Genomic DNA, 22610 nt, shown 5'->3' with positions numbered 1-22610 from the left:
GGCGAGTTCCCCACAGTACCACAGCCCCAAGAGACTCCCAATTCAGGGCCAGTCTCACGAATACCAGGGACTGTGGGGGACTAGCCCTGGGCTGGGATTCGGGAACACGCCAAGGGGGTGGTGGGCAAATGTTTGGCTCTGAGCTAGAACCAAAGCTGGGACTACAGCTGGAGCCAAAAGCCAGGCGGCTCTCAGCGAAGGCAACAGGAAACTCATCCTCTCCCTCTAGCGCTAAGTGGCCTAAGGGTCGCTACATGGGGCAGTGACCCGAACTCAGCAGGTGTGTGGGTCACACTGGGTCCACCCAGTGGCCACGAGAAGGGGGTTTGCTCGGCTGCAGCCCACGGAACCGGGGCCGTCGCCGCCCGGCGCTTGCTGGGCGGGGCGGGGCGGCGCAGGGGCCGGGCCGGCGGCTGGGTGTTGCCCACACGCTTCCTGCACCTGCTCTGGGCGCCGCTGAGCCGCCCCTTCCCCCGCCCTCAACCTGCGGCCACGTCAGGGCCAGCCGGGCTCGGCTCACTCCGCGCCAGCATGTCGGCCAGGGGGGGCTCCATGCCGCCGCCCCCCAACCCCACCGCCTACTTCCCCGCGCCCCGGGTCACGCTGCCCGCGGGCTTGGACATCCTGCGCACCTACTCGGGCGCCTTCATCTGCCTGGAGATCGTGAGTGGCAGGGCTGGGGGCTGCTCGGGGTGGGCTGGCTGGGATCCCCCGCTCGCTCCCCTTCCTTCTCCCGCCTTGCGTCCCCGCGCCCAGCACTTGTTGCGCCGAGCCCAGGGCGCCGCGCCGGGCTAGGAGCGTGCAGTGCCCCGCGCCGCACGGCCGGTGTGGTGCATGCAGACCCGGGGCTGCAGGCTGAGGTGCGGGGCGTGCCGGAGCAGGCGGCACCGCAGCCCTGCCACCGTCCCCGCTGCTAACCTGCCATTTTGTAGGTGGGAGAGGTGCAGCAGCCGCCCCTGGAGCGGGTTGTGGCGGCGGCATCAGGAGGTTCTGCTCCGGGAGCCCGGAGAGCCAGAGCGGGCCTCTGTTCCCCAAAAGAGGACCCGGCCCGGAGACCTGGAGCATTGAACTTTATGCGCCGGGGATACGGGTATAGCAACAGGCTGGGGGGGATGTAGGTGGGGATGGGGGGAGGAGGCTCAGTGGGAGCCCTTCCCCATGCCTCCATCTTGCCTAATCCTTGTTTTCCTGCCTCAAAGCTTCCCCAGAAGGGGGATCATGACCAACATACAACTGTGCTGAAATAACACTGTTCTGATTGCCACTCAGTGGTTGTCATAGCTGCCTCTTGGCAGCCGTTTTATTTTCGGAGGGGTGGGGGAAAGAACACTTGGCCTGTATTATGGAGTGAGTTTGTTTTATATCGAGAAGATCTTGATCCTCACAAATTTAGATCAGATTCAGAAGTCCGAGGTAGTAAAACTGTCCAGTGTGTGTGTGTGGTTTTTTGTCTTGAGGGCCCCTCAAACTCTAGCATGGATATTTAACCTCGCTGGCATTGAAAGAGTTTGCAGAATCACTATCGTGATTAGAGATTACAGGTCAGAGGTGATGAAATGCTGGCCCCATTGAAGTGAATAGCAAAATTCCCATTGATTTCAATCTGTCCGGGATTTCACCCACAATGCATTTTTTCTTAGTCACAGATTTGAATACTGTCTTAGACTCCAATCTTCAAATGGATCCCTATAGGTGTGCCTGCCCCTCCCCATGGGGCCTTGATTTTTGTTCAATATGGCCTTCACCCTGGTCCAAGAATCTGCTGGGGTGGATCCAGTTGCAGGACTGGAATCCACATCAATAGTCACCAAAAAGTTAACTTATTGATGGATTTGCCAGCCTGTGTAACCTGGGCTGACTTTCCTAGTCTAGTCCAGGCTTTCTCTGATATGGTGCCTGAGTACAATCATAGTTACTGATTACTTCAGTTAGTAATCTTGCTACCAGTCTCAGAAGTGGGATGTTGGAAAAAAAAGTTGTGCTGTTACAATCCATTAAATGTCTTTTCTCTGGATATTTTGAGCCTAAATATGGAGAGAACCTGTTTCCTCACAACAAATACAACCTGAAGAGAAGCCCTTGAAATTAATTTGAAGACTGATAATACTAATCCACATGGGAATACTGAGTGCAGGGAGACGACAGTGCACTTTTACATAATCAGCTTCATTTTATCCACACATTGCTATACTGTATACCAAAGAAGACCTACATACTCTTAACTGCAGGCAACATCTCCTGAAAATAGAGTCTGAGGTTCTAGATTTAGAAGAAACTGGGCAAGCATTATTTTGAAGTTGTAGTTCTCGCAGTCTGAAATGTTTTTCTTCTACTTCATACCTTGAGAGCTGGAAGGAGGAACTGGAAATGGCAATTCAATATAAATGTGAACACTGCTCAGTTCTATTTCAATCAAGTTAAGGCTTTCTTTATTAAAGGAACAAGCTTCAAGAAAGCAAGCATCACTTTTATAGAGATCTGTGTTTGTGATTGAAATAATTGAGAAGATCGGTGTGCTGCAACTTAAATTTTTAGGACTAAATTCTGCTCCTAATTACATAGATCTTAATATGAAACTAATTTGGCTTATATACTTCATTATCTGATGTTCATGACTCAATAGCTTACCATAGCTTTGCTGGTCTTCTATATTTTACTTTTGTTTGTTGCCTTTTACTCTTTTGGCCATAAACATTAAATTCTGTTTATACATTTACAATTATTTTATATCTGTGTCTGCTGGAAGATTACAAAGCTATATATGAGTACAAGATTTAGATTTCAATCTCATTTACATCTTTGACATACCAGTTGCAACAGATACATATGTATTTATATTTTAGGATAAATGATTTTTTATAATCTTTTCATTAATCATAGAATCATAGAATCATAGGACTGGAAGGGACCTCAAGAGGTCATCGAGTCCAGCCCCCCGCCCTCAAGGCAGGACCAAGCTCCGTCTACACCATCCCTGACAGATGTCTATCTAACCTGTTCTTAAATATCTCCAGAGAGGGAGATTCCACCACCTCCCTTGGCAATTTATTCCAATATTTGACCACCCTGACAGTTAGGAATTTTTTCCTAATGTCCAATCTAAACCTCCCCTGCTGCACTTTAAGCCCATTACTCCTTGTCCTGTCCTCAGAAACCAAGAGGAACAAATTTTCTCCTTCCTCCTTGTGACACCCTTTTAGATATTTGAAAACCGCTATCATGTCCCCCCTTAATCTTCTTTTTTCCAAACTAAACAAGCCCAGTTCATGAAGCCTGGCTTCATAGGTCATGTTCTCTAAACCTTTAATCATTCTTGTCGCTCTTCTCTGTACCCTTTCCAATTTCTCCACATCTTTCTTGAAATGTGGCGCCCAGAACTGAACACAGTACTCCAGCTGAGGCCTAACTAGTGCAGAGTAGAGCGGCAGAATGACTTCATGAGTTTTGCTTACAACACACCTGTTGATACAACCTAGAATAATATTTGCTTTTTTTGCTACAGCATCACACTGTTGACACATATTCAACTTGTGGTCCACTATAACCCCTAGATCCCTTTCCGCCATGCTTCTTCCTAGACAGTCGCTTCCCATCTTGTATGTATGGAACTGATTGTTCCTTCCTAAGTGGAGCACTTTGCATTGTCCTGTATTTCCTTCAAAATCAGATTTCAGGTAAAACTTCAGAAGCACTTAAGTGATTTAGAAGCCTAAATCCCATTTTAAAAAATGACTAGTTTATGTCCCATTGACTTTCAATTACTTAGCCTCTTGAGTAGCTAAATCAGTTTTCAAAGGAGGTTTTTTTTTTCAATATATTCCCCCAGTGCCAAAAATCACACCTGAAGTTTTAAAAAATTATCTGATAGTTCTTAGTCTGGAGGGGTTGGACTAGATTCATCTTTAAGCCTTTATTCTCATTGTGAGTTTTGTTTTTTCTGCAGCTGTTTGGAGCACTTGTCTGGATTTTGGTAGCTGCCTCTCAAGTTCCACTGCCTGTGCTGCAGGGATGGGTGATGTTTGTGTCAGTGACTGCTTGTCTTTTGTCCATTCTCTTCCTGAGTGTATTCCTTTTTAGTTTTACACAAAGAATTGCTGTGGACTGGAACCAGATGGTAAGCTTTACTTCTGGGGGCATAATTTTATGAGAAAAAATGAATTGATCTTACTCTTCATAAGATTTGTAAGGTCTGATCCAAAGCCCAGTGAAATCAATGAAGAGACTCTTACTAATTTTGCTGGGCTTTGGATCAGAACCTAAAATATTTTGCCAGAGTTGATGTTTGGCTTTCACATCATGAATGGCCAAAGCATGGTCTGCAGCACAAATATAACTCGAAGTTCAGTGACACGTCTGCCCCTTTCTTTTAATTTGATAGTGCAGTTTATGGAAACTACAGGCCCTAGCATGCGGAGTTCGGTGTTTATTCAATCAGGTGGCAAGATTCTGCTCAGGTTATATTGAATGTTTACCTGCTGGAACCAGTAGTTCTCACAAACTGTACCTCCATATTTAAAAAAACAAAAAAACCAGCTGTAGTCTGCTCCATTTTAGGTTATCTTAAACTACTGGCAAGTTACTAAGAGCATCCCTCAATGACTTATAGTTTGGATAATTTTCTGAAAACGTCCATGCAGTGTGCAGCAGCAGTCCAAAAAAAAAAAAAGCAAATAGGATGCTAGGAATTATTAAAAAAGGGATAGAAAATAAGACGAAGAATATCTTACTGCCCCGTATAAAACTATAGTACACCCACATCTTGAATACTGCATACAGTTGTGGTCTCCTCACCTCAAAAAAAGATATTTTGGCATTAGAAACGGTTCAGAAAAGGGCAACTAAAATGATTAGGAGTTTGGAACGGGTCCCATATGAGAAGAGGCTAAAGAGACTGGGATTTTTCAGTTTAGAAAAGAGGAGACTGAGGGGGGATATGATAGAGGTATATAAAATCATGAATGGTGTGGAGAGGGTGAATAAATAAAAGTTATTTACTTGTTCCTGTAATATAAAAACTAGAAGACACCAAATGAAATTACCGGTAATGGGGAGCAGGTTTAAAATGAATAAAAGAATGTGCGCTGTGTGAAGGAAAACTATCAACCTGTGGAACTCCTTGCAAGAGGAGGCAGTGAAGGCTAGGACTATAATAGAGTTTAAAAAAGAGCTAGATAAATTCATGGAGGTTAGGTCCATAAAAGGCTAATAGCCATGGGGTAAGGAATGGTGCCTCTGACCTCTGTTTGTCAAAGGCTGGAGATGGATGGCAGGAGACAAATTGCTTGATCATTGTCTTCAGTCCATACCCTCAGGGACACCTGGCACTGGCCACTGTCAGCAGACAGGATACTGGGCTAGATGGACCTTTGGTCTGACCTAGTATTGCCATTCTTATGTTCTTATGTACTCTCCTGTGTTACTACCTAAAAATGTGTTCTTGTGAAGTGTGTGCTCAGAATGGGATGCCTGCAGACAGGGACTGCTTCACACCAGCCTCCCCTATTCCCCCTGCTGCCTCTGATAGGTCCCAGTGTGACGTACCTGGGTGCAGGACTAGGTGACAGTCCCTTCATTTGTGTGCTTTTTGAATCAAAGGTCATAGAACTTCATAACTTCGGAGGTTGAAAGATTAAACATGTGTAATGAGTCCATTAGCAGTGATACTCTGGATTCTAGCCAAACAGACTTCAGCACCACAGCTGTAGTGTTTCACTGTACATAAACACAATGTATAACTTCAGCTCTTCAATGGAATTAAACCACAAATCAGGTTAAGCTTGTTAATTACTCTTGTAATGAGTTTGAAAGTCACTATCCCAAGATTTTGAGTGGGATGTTGAGGAAACTACAGGGAATTTCACAGCATGTTGTTAATGTTGTTCGGGGGCGGTCACATCAGTTGTGCAGAAAAACATATAAAGCATGAGTATTACTTTTAAACAAGTGAATAGTGTCATTGCTTTCAGTGGAATTAGTCACAGACATAAAAGTTCTGCACATAATCAAGTGCTGTGCTGGATTGGAGCCATAGTGCCTTTTTGCGGGTTCAAAATACTACACAAACATTCATCCTATAATTCTCCTTGTAGATATTCATTATACATTAAGCATTTGATAAGACAATATCAATGTTGTTGACTATTCTTATACCTGACTGGATAGGGGTTTTTAAAATAAAAAGAACAAACAGCAGCATAGTAGACTAACACTTAACTTGGAAGCTGTTTTAAAGAAAAGATTTTTGTATTACAGGCAGTCTCCGGGTTACGTACAAGATAGGGACTGTAGGTTTGTTCTTAAGTTGAATCTGTATGTAAGTCGGAACTGACGTCCAGATTCAGCCACTGCTGAAACTGACCGCCAGTTCTGACTTACATACAGAATCAACTTAAGAACCCCAAGCGTCCCCAAGTCAGCTGCTGCTGAAACTGATCAGCAGCTGATTCCAGGAAGCCTGGGGCAGAGCAACTCTGCCTCAGGCTTCCTGTAGTCAGCGCTGGTCAGTTTCAGCAGAAGCTGACTTGGGGACGCCTGGGGCAGAGCAGCTGGGGTGCTGCTGGGTTGCTTCAGTAGCGCCGCTCCTTGGCACTACTGGACCAACCCAGCAGCACCCCATCTGCTCTGCCCCAGGTGTCCTGATTCAGCCGCTGCTGAAACTGACCAGCAGCGGCTGAATCAGGACCAGAGCAGCTGGGGTGCTGCTGGGTTGCACCAGTAGCGCCCAGAGCGGCGCTGCGGGACCAACCGGCAGCACCCCAGCTGCTCTGCCACAGGCGTCCGGAGAAAAGCCTAGTCTGCTGGGGGGCGGGGGGGAGGCGTACTAGCTGCGCCCTCCCCCACCCCAGCAGACCAGGAAGACTCAGGCGGCGGACCGAGATGCACCGCGGTCCCGCCGCCTGGGTCCTCCGCGGCTTTGCTCCCCGTCTCCCTGGTCTGCTGGAGACCAGCAGACCAGGGAGACGGGGAGCGCCTCTGAGGACGCCGGCAGCGGAGCAGCCCAGGCGCGCCTGGGGTGCCCCGCGGCCCGAGCCCCCCCCCTCGGCTTTGCAAAGCCTCGGGGAAGCGGGCAGCGGAGCAGTCCAGGCGCGCCTGGGGTGCCTCACTGCCCGAGCCCCCCGCACCCCCCCGCGGCTTTGCAAAGCGCGGGGAAGCCGGCGGTGGGGCAGTCCAGGCGCGCCTGGGGTGCCTCGCTGCCCGAGCCCCCCCGCCGCGGCTTTGCAAAGCCGCGGGGAAGCCGGCGGCGGAGCAGTCCAGGCGCACCTGGGGTGCCTCGCTGCCCGAGCCCCCCCGCGCTTTGCAAAGCCGCGGGGGGGGGGGGCTCGGGCAGCGAGGCACCCCAGGCGCGCCTGGACTGCCCCGCCGCCGGCTTCCCCGCGCTTTGCAAAGCCGCGGCGGGGGGGCTCGGGCAGCGAGGCACCCCAGGCGCGCCTGGACTGCCCCGCCGCCGGCTTCCCCACGCTTTGCAAAGCCGCGTGGGTGGGGGGGAGGGGCTCGGGCAGCGGGGCTGCCCCGCTGCCCGAGCCCCTCCGCGGCTTTGCTCTGCGTCTTCCTGGTCTGTAGACCAGGGAGACGCAGAGCAAAGCCCCAGAGTACACGGGCGGCAGGACCGCGAGGTCCCGCAGTCTGTGTACTCTGGGGCAGCCCCGTTCGTAACTGCGGATCCGACATAAGTCGGATCCGCGTAAGTCGGGGACTGCCTGTATTTCTTATGCTTTAGAAACTACAATTTGGCATGGAATTCAGAATGGCTAAGTAAGGCTAGTGGTTTGACAAGGCCAAAAATGGGAAAACTACATTTATTACCTTAAAAAACATTTGAACCCTCCACTCCCAAACTCCACTATCCCAGATGCGTATTTGTAGCATTTTTAGGGTAAGATTCTTCCAGTTTTATGCTGAGCAGTACCTTATTTCCTGCTTAGCCTGATTCAAACTAATGGCACTAGTCATGGGACTAAGATCTTACTCAAAAGGAGTAAGGGAGTTGTGCTGCTCCATTCTGAACCAGATGATATTACAAAAACCATAGACTTTATTTTCTATATAATCCAGAGGCACTGAGACTACTGTGGAGGAGAAGGAAGTGTCTTCTGTAGCCTTATCTGACAGCTAGTTGGCTTTTAGTTCATGCAGTAGAAGCTCATGGCTTTAGTCGCAAAGTTTTCAAGTCCAGTCCCTCCAGCCAACGAGGGTTCCATGGGTGTTACATCTACTCATTGTGTAGTTGTGTACATCTGCACAAACTAGGTATAAACTACCATTCTGTTCTGATTTGATAATATTTTACACACTCTGCACTTAAAACTTTTAAGTGTAGACAAAGCCTCAATCTAGGTAGGACTAAGCTATTTGGTGCAGTATATTCCCTTTCATGTCATGTTTCAGAAGAGTAGCCAAAAAGGTTGAGCAATGGAGTTGTATGCTAGGTATTTGACAGAGGAGAATAAGGAGTGGATCTCATCAGTCATTTACTACAGAATACTTATCTAGTTCTGCAGTTTTACAGAGCAGCTTGCAAGGGCCTTGTCTTACAATCAGATCCATGATAGTGCAGCCTGGTGCCCACCTAGAGTCCTATTGAACCCTATGAACTCCAATGATGATACTTCAGGCAACAGTAGAAAAGAACTAGGACACAGGCAAAGGGCCAGGAATCGGGAATTACCGCAGTCATCCTTGCCAAAACAAGGAGTCGGTGACTTGAAACTGAGGCTACAGCTAGTAGATGGAAAGGCAATTAGCAATAAAACCAGCACTGTCCATGACCTGATCTCAAACTATCATTGATAGAAAGCTATTTCTTCGGAGCAGAGGAGGAAACTCTGGTAGTGACTCAGGTAGTAACTTTTCGGAACTGAACACTGCATGGATGTATTGAGTCAAATCTGGACTTGCTGATGCTAGAATTACATTCTTTTACAAAGTGGACTCATTTGACTTAAAACCAAAGTGCACATACCAAACCCTGAAAAATCTATGAAGAAAATATTTTCCTAACTAGGGAAATGAAGGATTTTAAGCAGACTGCATGGGAGCACTGGCTTATGGAGAGCCACCTGTCTTCCTTCCACCCCTGCTGATAGCTCTGATACAGCTTCAGAGGCAGCAGCATGGGGTAGGGGGGCAGGCGGGAGCCGGTATGCATGGGGGGCTGGCTTAAAAGCTGACTCCTTGCAAGCACTGGCTCCCACCTGCTCCACCCAAGCTGCTGCCTCTATGCTGCTGCCCCCCATGCTGCTACCTCCACCAGAGCTGCCTTCCCCACCCTGCATGTGTAAACGTGTAACCGCTGAAAATATTAGTGGTTACATGTTTACCACCACCCCCCAAAACTAAATTTAATATCCCTAATTGGCAGTGTATAAATGTTTTATTGGCAAGAGAATGGGATTGCTACATTCCTAGTACCAAAGGCACAAGTTACTTATGTAAGTTGCCTGAAATAAGTGATACCTTGTTTCAGTTCTATATGTTTTATATAGTAGGAATATAAATATTTTAAGGATGTTTTAAAACAGGCCTGGGCAAAATGTGGGCTGCATTGTGGCCATGGAGGCAGCAGGGAGCCCAATTTGCAGTGCAGAAACACAGCTGCCAGGCTTCCCCCCTCCCCTCCAGTTTTGAAAGAGAAAGGAAGTTTTAGGAGCCACCTACCTCCAACACTATCCCATCACTGGTTTCTGCCCAGAAACAAGCCAATGGGAGCTGCTTGTTTGAATAATAGGCAGCCAAGAAGAACCACACCCCTTCTCCTCTGCTCAGTTATTCTCTGAAGCACATGGCCAAGCAAGCTGGCAGGCTAGCTGGGAAATGTTTTAAGCCCTGCAAGCCTTATTTAGCTCTTTAGGCAGGCAGGCTGGTTTGGCTGCTGGCTGGTAAGTCTCTTGGCCACAGCCTACCTCTGGCACCCCAGCCCCTCCCTGCCCCAACTCTCTGTCCCCCTCCTTCACCCATACCCCCTCCCAGATCTGGCATCCTAATCTCCTGCCCCGGATCACAGTCCCCTTCTATCTTAGGTAACATCCCAAACCCCTGCACTCCAGTGTCCTGCCCTAGGTCACAACTGCCTCCTTCACCCAAACTCTAGTCTCCCTCCTGCACCCCAATCCCTTACCCCATGCTCCCCTCTGCACCCAACTTCCATCCCAGACCTGCATCTCTTCCATTAATATCATGGAAGAGTGCAGCCTTCGACCACTTTCTAAAATCTTGGAGTGGTCCCCCACAAAAAATGATTGCCCACCCCTGTTTTAAAAGCTTTATTGGATTGGAACTGTTTTTGTATCCTTCAACCTGGAAAGTCAGGCTCGTAGTGCCTAGAGCCAAAATGTACAGGACTTGAGAGAGAAATTAAAACTAACACACAAAACACCTCTCTGAGTGAACGTAAATAGCAAATATTTGTATGCACAAATGTGCACAATATAATGGGTGTGAGAAGAGTAACAGGATGGGCTTTGGACTTTATGTTTTACTGTAAGTATGGTATACACCATACTATTTTAAAATAGTGGTTTTTGGTTTTTAAGGAACAAAATTGACATTTCAAATTTTGCTTTTAAAACATGACAATATAATTGCTGATCTAGATCACTTAAAAGAGGTCAAGTTATATTTTGCAGCTGTGGGTTTTACTGCTGTTTTGCTTTTGCACTGTTACACAGTAATATAACTGAGTTTTTTATCACCTTGTATACTCTTTCTAAGATATAAAGATTACAGTAAAACTCCAATAGTCCGGCATCCAATAGTCCGGCACTCCTGATAGTCCGGCATCAAAATGGCAAGAGCCTAGTGAGTGAGCTTCGGCAAAAAATGAGTCACAAGGTAACAGCGGCAGCAGCTGAACTGAGCAAAAAGGGTAGAAAAGGCTTAAAAAAACTAAAACGTTACAGTATACTGTATACAGTATGTACAATAAAAAGGGTTAAGAACACTTTAAATACAGTATATAATGTATATAGTGTGTGTGTGTGTGTGTGTGTGTGTGTGTGTGTGTGTGTGTATCTATATCTATATCTATATATATATACCATCTTATAGTACCTCCTGATAGTCCGGCATATCTGATAATCCGGCACCACATAGGTCCCATAGGTTCCGGATTATCGGAAGTCTGCTGTATGAAGTTTCTTACTTTGTTGTGTTTCATTGCAGTGTGACGACCACTCCTAGTTGTCATTTAGGCCATCAGTTGATCAGAAAGCCGTTAGTATGATACACCTAAGCTTGCCTTTTGTTTGTATTTTGTTTGCACAGAAAGCTAGGGATTGGTTAGCAAGAATGCACATATTCAATCAGTTACAACATTGACTAATTCTCTCACTTTCTTTTCAGGATTTTCTTTTCCATGCAGTTATTTTTGTCTTTTATTTTGGAGCCTTTTTGCTGCAAGCAGCAACAACATCTCTGCATAATATATTTAAACAAAATTTCACTACGTTTCTAAGTGATCAAGAATATAACATAAGCATAGCAGCATCAGTAAGTATGTCATTGATACACATCAAGAGATAGAAGTCTGCTTAAACCATTTTAGCAACCCAATCCATCTCTGACTCTAATAGCTAACTAGAATGTAAACTTTTTGGGGAAGAGAGTGTTTGCCTTTGTGTGTTACACAGCATTGAGTTTGGAAAATGGTTGATTTTTTTTTTTTTATTTCTCCCTTTGTCCCAATAAGTTGTTACTGTATGGTAGGTATTTCCTGCACTACACTATAATGTTCTTTATATTTGATCATAAGGGATCGCATAAGCCATATTAGTCGTTGGAAGAGAAGGCTCAATTATGTTTTCTTTTGCGTCAGAGCGATGCTACCACTTCCCCATTAGGAATTTGAAAGTGTTACCATGTACAAGGTGAACAGATGAGCCTTGGTTCATCGGTTAACGTTTATGGTTAAACGTAGGCTTCCAGTATGCATGGGAAGCCAGCTTAAAAGCCTATTCCCTGTGCACTCCTGTGGAGTCGCCTGCCACCCTGCGCTGTTGCCTCTGATATAGAGGCAGCAGCACAAGGGGGCAGATGGCAGCCAGTATGTGTGGGGAGCTGGCTTAAAGCTAGCTCCCTGTGTGCACCAGCTCTGGGGAGCCACCTTCCCCCTGCATGTAACCTCTGAAATTTTCAGCAGTTACACGATTACATAATTAAATGCATTTTAACAACCCTGTTTCCCATATATGTGTGCCAACGGTTTAATTCAAGGGATTAGAAGTACTGTTCTTAATTTTCTACCTTCTAACAATGTCTTGTTTAGATCACAGGATGATATACATTTATTTAAAATTTCTGGAGATTCCAATCACAAAAAAATAAAATACACAATCACAAAAAGGACTGCTCAACTCATCTAGATATAAATGTCTATCTGCTGATATGAAGATAATAAAATATATAAAGGCTATGTCTACACTTGCTGCTTCTTGTGCCAGAAATATGCAAATAAGGCGAAGCATGGAATATTGCCGAGCATCATTTGCATACCTAATGAGCTGTCATTTTTTGCGGAAGAGGCTCTTGCCCCTTCTTGTGCAACAAAAACCTTCTTGTGCAATGCTGTTCTTCCTGAAAAGTAATCAGCGTAACGGCATTGCGCAAGAGGGTTTTTGTTGCGCAAGGGACAGTGTAGACAGCTCCTTCTGGCGCAAGAGCCTCTATGAAAATAATCATCATCCTGTCACCCATTCATGTTTTCTGCCATTTACCAAGAAAATGTTAAATAAAGACTGCATAAAGAAAACAGAAAAAGCTAAAACCTGGCTGTCAAGAAAATAGTATTTCAGGTGTTTTTATTCTAGATGAAAGCATGCATATAGGTTCTTTCTTAAAAGGTAGTAGTCCCAGCAATTATTAATATCTGTTTTCTAAACATTCACTATCTCATTCAAAGCATGAGTAGTATGAATAGTAGAAATGTTAAAATGCAAGCAATTAAATAACCATGTAACTACTGAAAATTTCAGCAGTTACACGCAGGGCAGCATGTGGTGTGCAGGGAGATGGCTTTTAAGCCGGCTCCCTGCACGTACTGGCGCCTGCCTGCCTCCATGCTGCTGCCTCTGGGCAAATAACTCTCTGGGAGCCAATGTGCTCTGGGAGACCACTTTTAAGTCTGTTCTCTGCCCAGGCTCGTCAGTTAACCAGGTACACAGTTACACTTTCACGTCCCTAATGGGTATGGTGTAATACTCGTAAGTGACTCCTAAGTAGAGAGAAGAAAAGGCAGGTCTCCATCATTATGACCTGGAACCAGGTTGGGCCTACCAGTGCTGGTGCCCAACACAGCACAGCACCAGTCCCCAGAGCTGTGGAGAAAAAGGAGTTGCCAACTCTCCGGATGTGTCTACACAGCAAAGTTATTTTGGAATAACCGCGAGCGTTTAAACAGCAATTCCATTATTTCAGAATAACTTTGAAATAATGGACGGCTTATTCTGACGTCTATAAACCTCATTCCACAAAGAATAATACCTATTCCAAAATAGTTATTTCTGAATAGGGGCTTTGTAGATGCTCTGTTTCTGCTATTTCGAAATAGCCCCTCACCAGGGCTATTCCTCCTGGGGCTCTAAATTGAGATAACACGCCTACATTAGGGAAGTCTGCCTCTGATTAATTTTGAGGCTTCTCTGCAGTGTAGATGTGCTATCGAAATAAGCTATTTCGGAATAACTATTCCAGAAAAGTTTATTCCAAAATAGGTGTGCAGTGGAGACGAAGCCTCCCAGACTAGGTGCTATTTACTGTAGTGACATCTGGTCCAGAAGAGTTGGCAACCTGGAGCAGGACTGAGAGAGGTGTGGGCCAGAGGAGCAGCAGATGGCCAGGCAGCTGGATGGAGAGAAGCAGCACTTTTAAGGGGAAAGTGCCACTTCTCTCCAGCCGCCCATTGCGAGGCTGTCCCCTGTTCAGTTCTCCAGCCAGAGAGGAACACACATCTCTGCCTGGTGAACAGGGGGCTGGGTTCTGCGCTGTGGGGCAGGAGACAGGGAATAGAGCAAGAAGTGGCCAGGACAGTGGAGGGTGGGGGGATGGCAGCCAGACACTGCTCCCCCCCCCCCCCCGCTCCTTCCCAGTTGCTCCAATTGGCCTCGATTCTGTCCAATGGGAGCAGTGGGGAAAGCAGCCAGGCAAGCAGTTTCCTGCACTGCCAACCCCGCACACGCCGCAGCGAGAAGCAGGTCCTGGCACTCCAAACACTTGGGCTGTGTCTAGACTGGCAAGTTTTTCTGTAAAAGCAGCTGCTTTTGTGGAAAAACTTCCCAGCTGTCTTCACTGGCCGCTTGAATTTCCACAAGAACACTGACTTCCTACTGTCTGAAATCAGTGCTTCTTGCAGAAATACTATCTGCTCCCGTTTGGGCAAAAGTCCAGTGTAGACAGCTCTGATTTGTTTTGCGCAAAAAAGCCCCGATCGTGAAAATGGCGATCGGGGCTTTTTTGCAGAAAAGCGCATCTAGAGTGGCACGGACGCTTTTCCACAAAAAGTGCTTTTGCAGAAAAGCATCCGTGCCAATCTAGATGCTCTTTTCCGCAAATGCTTTTAATGGAAAACTTTTCCGTTAAAAGCATTTACGGAAAATCATGCCAGTCTAGACGTAGCCTTGGAGGCAGGGCTCAGGGCTGGAGCTCCAATGCGTGCTCTCTGCTCCGGGGGGGTTGGCTTGAGCCCGCAGCTTGCTTGCAAGGTGGTCATGGACTACTAATGGTTCATGGACTACATTTTGAGAGCCACTGATCTAGTATAACTTTTAGGATGAACACACGCTTAGATTTCACCTTATAGTTCCTGTAGCAAAACAGGATTGTGATTAAGCTAGAGCAGGTATTTTAGGAAGAGTCCATATTTAAAAACAGGAAGTGCTAGTACCTTGTAGCATCTCTTGGTAGTCTGTTCCAATGGCTAATTATCTTCACTGATCCATAAAAAAGTGCTGCTTTTTATTTCTACCGGTAGATAATAAATGATGATAGATAGCTTTATCCTTAGTTTATGTTTGCTGGAGGCAAATGCATTAATTTAGAGGTGTAAGAAATTAAATACTAATACAAACAAAAGCCAATTGTCTGCTAGAGATGTCAATGTATAGATGACTACACGATTAACCAATAAGTCTGGGCTTATCAGTTAATCCTGTGCACTACACACGTTCCCCACCCCTCCCCTTGCTGCCTCTTTACCAGAGGCAGGGAGGCAGGAGCCAGTGCCTTCCTCACCCCGCACTGCTGCCTCTGATAGGCAGCAGTGCAGAGGGTGAGGGGGGCAGGCAGGTGCCAATATGAGCAGGGAGCCTGCTGGCTCTGCAGACCCGCCTGCCCCCCCCTGCCCCTTGCTGCCGCTACAGAGGCAGTGGGGAAGCAAGAATTGGTGCTGAGGGGCGCTGGTTTAAAAGCCAGTTCCCCCTATCACTAGCTCCATGGTGCTGCCTCCTCCCCCGCACTGCTTCCTCTATCCAAGGCAGCGGGGTAGGGGCAAGGGAGGCTGCCGCAGCCTGGGCTCACTACAGACACAGGCAGCAGAGTGGGAGAGTGGGGGCAGGTAGCACCATGGAGCTAGTGCTGGGGGGAGCCAGCTTTTAAGCCAGTTCCCCCTCAGCACCGCCTCCTGCTCACCCTCCACCCCTGCTGCCTCTGTCCTTGGGGAGCTTGGACTGCCCGCGGACAGGAACTGCTGCCACCCCACACTGTTGCCTCTCGATCAGAGGCAGTCGCATGGGGCAGCAGGTGGAAGCCGGGCTGAATGGGAAGCTGGTTTTTAAACTGGCTCCCTTCCTGGACCAGCTCCTGTCTGCCAGCCCGTATTGCTGCCTCTGCCAGTCCTGCGTCTGGGGACTATAGAATAGCTGTGTGGCCACTAAAATGTCATGCGGTTACATGCTATCTAACATGCCTAGGGCCTATCTAGACTATGTGGAACAGTTGAGGATATGCAAATTCTGCGGGAATTTTGTATATCTTTTTCCGATCGCGCTTTTGAAAGTGAAAAGTTTAGACGCCTTTTTCGGCGAAACTTCCGCCCCCGTCAAAAAGCCACTGTTCCTCAAGAAATGAGATTTACTTTTTGACAAAGGGGGGAGAGGTTGCCGAAAAAGCCATGTCTAAGCTACTTTCACTTTTGAAAGCAGATATGCATACCCTCTTTCAACTGTTCCGCGTAGTCTAGATGAGCCCCTAGTGTCTTCATTCATCTCTGATAATGAGAAGACACTTGATTACAAGGTATACAGATTAGTATTTTAGAGAGCTGCACCAAAACCTAGCAAAAGATCTACTTCAGTTACATCGAAGCAAAGTGATTTCAGCATTTGATGCTTTTGAAAAAAAAATTAAAAGCAGTATCACATAGGTTCTCCTCTTGAGGTTCATGATGGGGCGTCAGGGGGTCACAACCAATCTTCATTCCTTTATGGCTAGCTGGGGGAAAATTCTGATTATTTTTTCTAAAATGTGGTTCTGGGAAAAGTTGAGCAACACTGCAGTGATAGCAATTTGATGTGATTTATCTCATTTTCTTCTGCAGATTTTTGCCTTTGCAACAACTATTTGTTATGGCTGTAGCACAGCCCTTGCTTTAAGAAGATGGAAACTATAGCACTTTGAAGAGATTAATGGTTCAGCATTCTAGTTTAATTTGTGTAATTGTGCATAAGATCAAATTAAATGCCACTCGTCTTTCAAACTGTAATGGAATTCCAAAAGGCTTTTATGTATAAACTCTATTTTAAAAATGTTAATAATTCAGATAAGCTTATATCGGAATTATTTTATTTGACATAATCTGTGATTGTTTTTATATGTTAATTAGAAGCATGATCCTACTATCTATATAGTATTATGATTTTGTGAGAAATAGATGAATCATTAGCAGACAACTGAATTTGGGTGCTAAACAATTAGGAGGCTGGAAGGGGAAGCTAAAGAAATGTGTTATATGTACAGGCAGCTAAAAGCTACAAGTTGCATTGCTTATGGTTGATTATTAAAAGCCCCACTCCTGCAGTAAGTTCCAAGCACCAGTATCCTTGGGTTTCTGCCCAGATTCAAGTATCTGTGACACTGTGCTCCTTGCGGGGTGAGGACCTTGCTTGATTGCTGTGAGATTGCCTTAATATTTTTAAAAGCAGAACTTACAGAAAAAACTATTTGTTTCTATCTAGTACAATCTTGTGAAATACTTTACAACCATTTCTGGCGAGGATGTTCTGATCTTTTCTACAATTTTATTGCATTCCTTAGTAAATACTAATTGTTTAGTGCTATTAGTCTGTAGTTTTCTTTTATTCAAGTCTATTTATACTGCAAAATGTAAACAGTGCATTTGTGTTGTATCTATGGTATGTTTCGGTTAAAAACAAAGTATTTGCATTGGTTCATCTTGTTGTGAATCAGTTTTTACTTCATGTGCTGCATTTATATTGTTTACTATATGTGTCAATATTGTTTGAATAGAGTATTACAGAATGTTGAATTTTCTTATATCTAAATTTTTTCAGTGATTTATTTGTTGCATCTTAAAGCCCCAGTCTTGCAAAAGATACTTGGGCAGATCCTTATGTCTTTGCAGAATCATTCTGAAGACAGAGAGACACCATTTAAGCATAAGGATCTATCCACAGAGATGCTTTTGCAAGAATGTTGTAGTCTGATCAAGTTTGCTTTGACTGTCCCAGTTATATAATGAATTAAATGAGGTATAAATGCACCAAACTCAACTTAGCAAACATTTGCAATAGTGTATCACTTCCCTCCCCCATTATCAGTCTTTAGCAGTAGTGCTTGCAAAAGTGCCAAATTGTTAACCGCAGAGACTGAAGACTACTTGTCATCCATAGAAAAGCAACAGTGCTTCTTCTGTAGAGACCACTTGCATGTAGACAGGTTAGAATGCTTTCTTACCTACTCAGGCCTGGCCTATTCCTAGAACTTAGGTTCATCTAAGTCAGGGGTAGCCAACAATTTTTATGGGGGGGGGCACTCCAAGAATTTGATAAGTGGTCAAGAGCCGTGCTCTTCTATGATATTAATGGAGAGGGCACAGAATCTGGGACAGAAGTTGGGTACAGGAAGGAGCTCTGGGTAGGGAATTGGGGTGAAGGTGGGATCTGGGAGGGGGTTTGGTTGCAGGAGAGAATTCTGACCTGGGCGAGGGCTGTAGAAAGAGGTGCAGGTTCTGGGAGTGGGTTGTAACCAGGGGCAAGGGTGCGGCAGGGGGCTGCAGAAGGTTTGGATTATGACCAGTGGCAGGAGAGTATTGTGACATGGAAAGAGGTACAGAGGGTTTGGGTTGTCACCAGTGTTCTCTCTAAACTGTGCTGCAGCACAGCTTCACAGTTGATGAATCAGCTCTGCTCAGTCAGTTAGCTCCATGCCCTGAGCCTCTGTCTGGGCGAGGCTGACTCATCACCTGTGAAGCTGTGCTGCCCTGCAGCTTACAGGGAATACTGGTTGTGACCTGGAGCAAGTGGTTGGGATGCAGGAGGAGGTGGGATGCCAGGTGCAAGCTTTGATCAGAAGGCGCTTACCATAAGCAGCTGCTGGCCAAGAGCCCAGCGGGACCTTTGGGCAAGCCCCTTGCCTGTCACACCCCCACACACCACTCAAAGCAGCTGGCTGCTGGGGCCAGCATGTGTGTTTCTCCACAGTATGTCCCTTGGAGGGTTTCTATGTGCTGCATCTGCCTGCAATCACAGCCCAGGCAGCTCCAGTTGGCCAGAAACCAGCCAATGGGAGCTGTGAGGAATGTGCTCATAGAGGGAACAAGGCATGGAGAACCCCCTCACTCCCAAAGGGGCTCTCTGCACATAGAATCATAGAATATGAGGACTGGAAGGGACCTCAAGAGGTCATCGAGTCCAGTCTCCTGCCCTCATGGCAGGACCAAATACTGTCTAGACCATCCCTGATAGACATTTATCTAACCTGCTCTTAAATATCTCCAGAGAGGGGGATTCCACAACGTCCCTGGGCAATTTACTCCAGTGTTTGACTACCCTGACAGTTAGGAACTTTTTCCTAATGTCCAACCTAAACCTCCCTTGCTGCAGTTTGAGCCCATTGCTTCTTGTTCTATCCTCAGAGGCCAAGATGAACAAGTTTTCTCCCTCCTCCTTCTGACACCCTTTTAGATATCTGAAAACTGCTATCATGTCACCCCTCAATCTTCTCTCTTCTAAACTAAACAAACCCAATTCCCTCAGTCTTCCCTCATAGGTCATGTTCTCCAGACCTTTAATCATTCTCGTTGCTCTTCTCTGGACCCTCTCCAATTTTTCCACATCTTTCTTGAAATGCGGTGCCCAGAACTGGACACAATACTCCTAACCAGTGCAGAGTAGAGTGGAAGAATGACTTCTCATGTCTTGCTCACAACACACCTGTTAATACATCCCAGAATCATGTTTGCTTTCTTTGCCACAGCATCACACTGCTGACTCATATTTAACTTGTGGTCCACTATAACCCCTAGATACCTTTCTGCCATACTCCTTCCCAGACCGTCGCTTCCCATTCTGTATGTGTTAAACTGATTGTTCCTTCCTGAGTGGAGCACTTTGCATTTGTCTTTATTAAACTTCATCCTATTTATCTCAGAACCACATGATGGCCTTAGCAGCAAGCCACTTTCAGAGGCCTGTGACTGCAGCAGGCAGGGATCCTACCTGAGAGTCTCACTGGGCAATAGGACATTGGCAGCCCAGAATATTGTGGCGGGCCAGATCTGAATGTTTCGCAGGCTGGATTCAGCTGTATTTTGCCTGCCTCTGATCTAGAGTACAGGTGCATCACTGAGAGCTGTAAAAATATTCACTCCCTGTGCAATATAGTTAGATCCCCTAACTCCCACTGTAGATGCAACTAGATCAAAAGAAGAATTCTTCTGTCAAACTAGCTGCTTACTCTTGGAGAGGTGGTTTACCTACGTTGATGGAAAACCCTCTTCAGTTGATGTAGGAAGTGCTTATCTCATAGGCAGACCATGGGCCAAACTGGGACTGCCAGACGCTTTTGAACAGGTCTCAAAATATTTTATTTACTTATTATTATTTTCTTTGGAAGCCTGGATCTTGACTATGCCTTGACCAAGAAATTTGGACCTGGACAAAAAACAGACTACCTCTGGTATACACTATGGCTTCAACACTGTAGGGCTACATCTACACTGCAGGCTTCTTGTGCAAGAACTTTTTGCGGAAGAGTTCTTCTGCAAAAAGTTCCTGCGCGAGAGCACGTCCACACTGCCATGTGCATTTGCACAAGAGATGTGCTTTTGCTCAAGAGAGCATCCACACTGCCATGGATGCTCTTGCACAAGAAAACTCTGATGGCTATTCACAGAACGGCCATCAGAGCACCTGTGCTTTTTCCTGTTGTCCGTCCACACACGCCTTTTTGCGCAAGAGCTCTTACGCAAAAAGGCTTATGCCTTTTAGAAAGAGGAATACCTATACCGCAAAAACCCCTGTCTTCTGATAATCTGCTGTACTTTTTCTTGTGCAAAAATAGTGTGAACACTCCGAGTTTTTGCACAAAAACTGCAGTGTAGACGTAGCCTAGCAGTTCCACTATCATGTAGACACGGCCTCAGTCTCAGCTTGCCAACAGCAGTGCCAGTTGCAGTGAAGGTAGTTTTTGTTAGATTGCCATATGTGAGGCTTTCTGGTGGAAGCTAATTCATTTGACATGTGCAACTGAGTCATTGGCAAGGGTTAAAGCTTTCAGTCAATACTAGGGATGTAACTGCTTAACCAATAAACCTCACTCTGAACGGGTGAAGCTTACCAGTTCCAGTTACATGCTGGCTCCCCAGAAGTAGGGCCAGCATTCCTTGCCAGCCCTGCTCCTGGTGAGGCTTTGCTGAGGGCTCTACAGTATAAAGCTTATATATAAGCTGCAGCATGTGTAACTGCTAGGATTTTTAGCAGTTACATGGTTACATTTTAAATGACCTTTTACATTCCTAGTCAGTACTAGCCTGAGCTAACTTCATACCAGAAACTTGGAAATGAATGGCACCTTTTCAGTAAATGGATTTGGTACATTTTATTTTCTGAAAATCTTTCTCCCTTTTTTCACTGACCGAATCTTCAACTGTTTACTCTTGTCTAAACTTGTAATTTTATATTTTTTCTCATGCAACATAGCACAAAACTAACGACTGGATTTCATAGTGTATAAAATATTTTTAAACTAGAGTGTACAGATGAAGGGGAATTTCTCCCCAAAAATATAACAGAGACTTACACTCTGCTGCATTAAATGTTTTAATTCTGTGTATTTGGTAGTGTGGTTATTGATGGATTTTCATCAGTTGGAAAGTCAGATATCAGTACAAAGAATAGTAATCTCAGATATATGATTAAATTAATGCTAGATTTATTAAAAAGAGTAAGAAGTCTTGGGAGGATACTTGCACAGCCTTCACAACACTTGTAACCATGTCACGTGGAATAGAGGCTCAAATGATGAAACAGTAAGACTTGGACCATATGAAAGATGAGTCTGAGCCAGAGAGGGGAGGTGGAGGAAGGCTAGTGCAGATATGCAGGGTGATGGTGTGGGGAAAAAACATACTTAATAGGTGCTGGTCAGGTCCCTTAATGCACCAGTGGAAAGCTCTCGTATTTCAGCAGTGTGAGGGGTATTAGAACCTGATTAGTGTAATGTGGTCAGTTTTAGAGTTTAAATTGAAGTGAGATATCCAGGAACATATATCAGACACATTGCTATTAAAAAGCGAAGTCACAATTCCATAACTTTTTTCTATGCCCAGAATGCTGGTTGTAGGTTATCTTGGATACCATTGCTTTAGTAAATATTTACTTTGTGAGGGAGACCTTTCTCAGAAGAGTATAGTAAGAAGCAATACTTTACACATTATTGCTAAAAGAAGAAAAAGAAACTATAGTCTAAAAAGTAAAGACTTTGTTAAAGCCGGTCCATCAGATAAAGCAGCCAAAATAATTTTTTCATCAACCTATTTTGTTTAAAATATGCAAATAAGTGTACAACTATCAATGTAAAGACATGACTTTTCTTACATTGCTTTTATAATGTCCACACGTGCTAGGTCCTTCACAGAAAACTCTTACCATGAGTTCTTGCTTCAGAGCCTGTAGCACAAATGATAGACATGCTAGACAAGTGAAAATGTGCAATAATATATACCTGAAAAAGAAGGGGTGAAGGACATGTCAGATTTCTTATTAAATAGTTATTCAGTTTAGACTTCTCTATTTAGCCTTTGATTCCAGCTGGACTTCTTTATTATTAAAACATTCATTTGTAAGTAATGCTGCAAAAGGGTTTTTGTTTTTTATCTAGAACCTGAAAATCTCTTAGTTGTGTACTAAGAAAATGAATGTATTGCTGTTCAAAGTTTATAAATAAAAATATTGCAATGTTACCTCTCAACCTTACAAATACAGATTTTAACAAATGAGATACCACTCCTAACATATTTGATACAACAGGAAACAAAATTACACCTCTAAGAAGATGGCTATTTTCTGGTTCTTGCATCTGATGACATGCCCAAACCTCCACGAGCATTAAAGAAAGAATCTCCAAATGTTGAAGAAATTTTTATTAATATTTTATATAGAACCATA

General features: G+C 45.2%; 1 protein-coding gene across 1 annotated transcript; it reads left to right on the top strand.

Annotated features, from left to right (window-relative positions):
- Positions 1-396: 396 nt before the first annotated feature.
- Positions 397-22405, top strand: MAL2 (mal, T cell differentiation protein 2). The gene is made up of 4 exons (XM_075920187.2): positions 397-663; positions 3944-4114; positions 11338-11484; positions 16523-22405. Exons 1-4 carry the CDS (start codon positions 532-534, stop codon positions 16592-16594), a joined length of 522 nt encoding a protein of 173 aa, XP_075776302.2. The 5' UTR covers positions 397-531; the 3' UTR covers positions 16595-22405.
- The last annotated feature ends 205 nt before the right edge of the window (positions 22406-22610 follow it).

Source organism: Pelodiscus sinensis, chromosome 2, assembly GCF_052426305.1.
Source record: "Pelodiscus sinensis isolate ZL-2025 chromosome 2, ASM5242630v1, whole genome shotgun sequence".
In the NCBI taxonomy this organism is placed as follows: domain Eukaryota; kingdom Metazoa; phylum Chordata; order Testudines; family Trionychidae; genus Pelodiscus; species Pelodiscus sinensis.
This window is presented reverse-complemented; position numbering and strand designations above follow the sequence as displayed.

Coding starts and splice junctions, on each gene's coding strand:
- MAL2 (XM_075920187.2), top strand. CDS start 532: ATGTCGGCCAGGGGGGGCTCCATGCCGCCGCCCCCCAACCCCACCGCC. Junction 664..3,943: donor CCTTCATCTGCCTGGAGATC/GTGAGTGGCAGG, acceptor TTTTTTCTGCAG/CTGTTTGGAGCACTTGTCTG. Junction 4,115..11,337: donor CTGTGGACTGGAACCAGATG/GTAAGCTTTACT, acceptor CTTTCTTTTCAG/GATTTTCTTTTCCATGCAGT.